We start from the raw sequence: 1,598 nt of genomic DNA, 5'->3' as shown, positions 1-1,598 counted from the left end.
GGTTCGCCTACTCTCTCCATCCGTAAGGCGCCATGTACCCTAGGGTAGACAAACCTGCAGCACTGCTGTGTTGCCCTGACACACGGTACCTTGTTCGAATGCAGGCACTACATGTTTTTAGAGAGCGCGAAGCAGACTGGTTTTAAGGGGGTGGGGGGGGGGTCACCAAGGGTTGGAAACCCTGCCAAGTGTCGGCCGGAGACTGAGGCGAGGGGGTCACCTACCGTCTCCTCGCCTGTGGCTCGCCTGACCTCACGGTGACCCAAATCGGCGGCGATGTCAGGCGGAATGTTTTTGTGCGGTTTCGCTGATCAATTAATTTATGAATCCGTTGTACAGACCCACGCCCATGTACAGCTCAGGGGACAATTCGGACCCCTGCTGTATAAAAGCACTCGTCGGCGACCTGGCAATCGTCACTCCATCGTGGTCGAACAAACAAGCAACATGATCGGAGCCTTCGTGAGTGTCTTCCTGAGGTGTCCGAGCCATAGCACCTCTGCGACACAAGATAATACAACCACATTTTTTTACAGTGTATCCTCTCACTCGTGGCGGCCGCGGCGGTCGGCCCGGCTGCCGCAGCCGACATGGAGGGGCTCATGGGTGCGCGCATGGGTCGAGAGTTTTCCGGCACCCCCGTGGCCATCACCGAGACCAAGTTCGTGAGCACCGGTGCGAGGCCCATGGCCAGCGGCCGCTCTCTCTGGAGCTCCGAGGCCAAGATGGGGGGCGCTGCCTCCGCCTGGGGCTCCGACGCCGAGGTGGGCTCTGGCCGCGCAGCCGCCTGGCGCGCGGACTCCGCCATGTCCGGTGACAAGATGATGGCCTCCGGCCGCTCCCTGTGGGCCGGCCCCTCCGCCATGAGGGCCGACGAGAAGGTGATGTACTCCGGTCGCTCCCTCCTGAACACCGACGACAGGATGGTTGCTACAGGTCGCTCTGCCTGGAAGTCGGAAGGCGCCCACCTGCACAAGGTACTTCATGAAGTTCACCCCACGATCGATGCGCTGAATCAGTATTTTCAAACCCTTCAATTCTTACGTGTTATAGGACGCGCAGCCCGCCATCCCCATCCTGCAGCAGGAGTACGAGATGAACGACCCCACCAGCTACGCGTTCAGCTACAAGACCGCCAACGGTATCGCCGCCCAGGAGCAGGCTGCCATGAAGTCCGAGGATGCCGAGGCCGTCCAGGGAGTCTACTCGTGGGTGTCCCCCAGCGGTGAGAAGTTCGCCGTGGAGTACGTCGCCGATGAGACCGGATACCACGCTAAGGGTGCCCACATCCCCGAGATGCCCCGCGCCATCTCCCGCTCGCTCGAGTGGAACGCTGCCCACCCCGAGGAGGAGGACGGCCGCGCCGCCGCCGCCTGGGAGTCCGAGTCCAGCAGCGGCTCCGCAGCCTGGGGATCCTCCGCCAAGAGCTCCGGCGCTAGCTGGGCATCGTCCGCCAAAATCGAGGCAGCCCCCGCCTGGACCTCCTCTGCCAAGCTGAGCGCTGCCTCTGGTCGCTCTGCTTGGGGCTCCGAGTCCGCCGCCCTCCCGGCCTGGAAGTCCGAATCCTCTGCCTGGAAGTCCGCCTCCAGGGTCGAGTC

The 1,598-nt window shown here is 63.0% G+C and overlaps 1 protein-coding gene across 1 annotated transcript in view; it reads left to right on the top strand.

Annotated features, from left to right (window-relative positions):
- The first annotated feature begins 363 nt into the window (after positions 1–363).
- Positions 364–1,598, top strand: part of LOC113203277 (pupal cuticle protein 36-like) — a 2,480-nt gene continuing 1,245 nt past the window's right edge. The window contains exons 1-3 of the mRNA XM_052276124.1: positions 364–462; positions 537–977; positions 1,054–1,595. Coding sequence (XP_052132084.1) covers positions 448–462; positions 537–977; positions 1,054–1,595 — 998 coding nt within the window. The 5' untranslated portion in view covers positions 364–447. The remainder of the gene's footprint in view (positions 463–536; positions 978–1,053; positions 1,596–1,598) is intronic.

This window comes from Frankliniella occidentalis, unplaced genomic scaffold (assembly GCF_000697945.3).
Source record: "Frankliniella occidentalis isolate FOCC.00 unplaced genomic scaffold, Focc_3.1 Scaffold1757, whole genome shotgun sequence".
NCBI lineage: Eukaryota > Metazoa > Arthropoda > Insecta > Thysanoptera > Thripidae > Frankliniella > Frankliniella occidentalis.
This window is presented reverse-complemented; position numbering and strand designations above follow the sequence as displayed.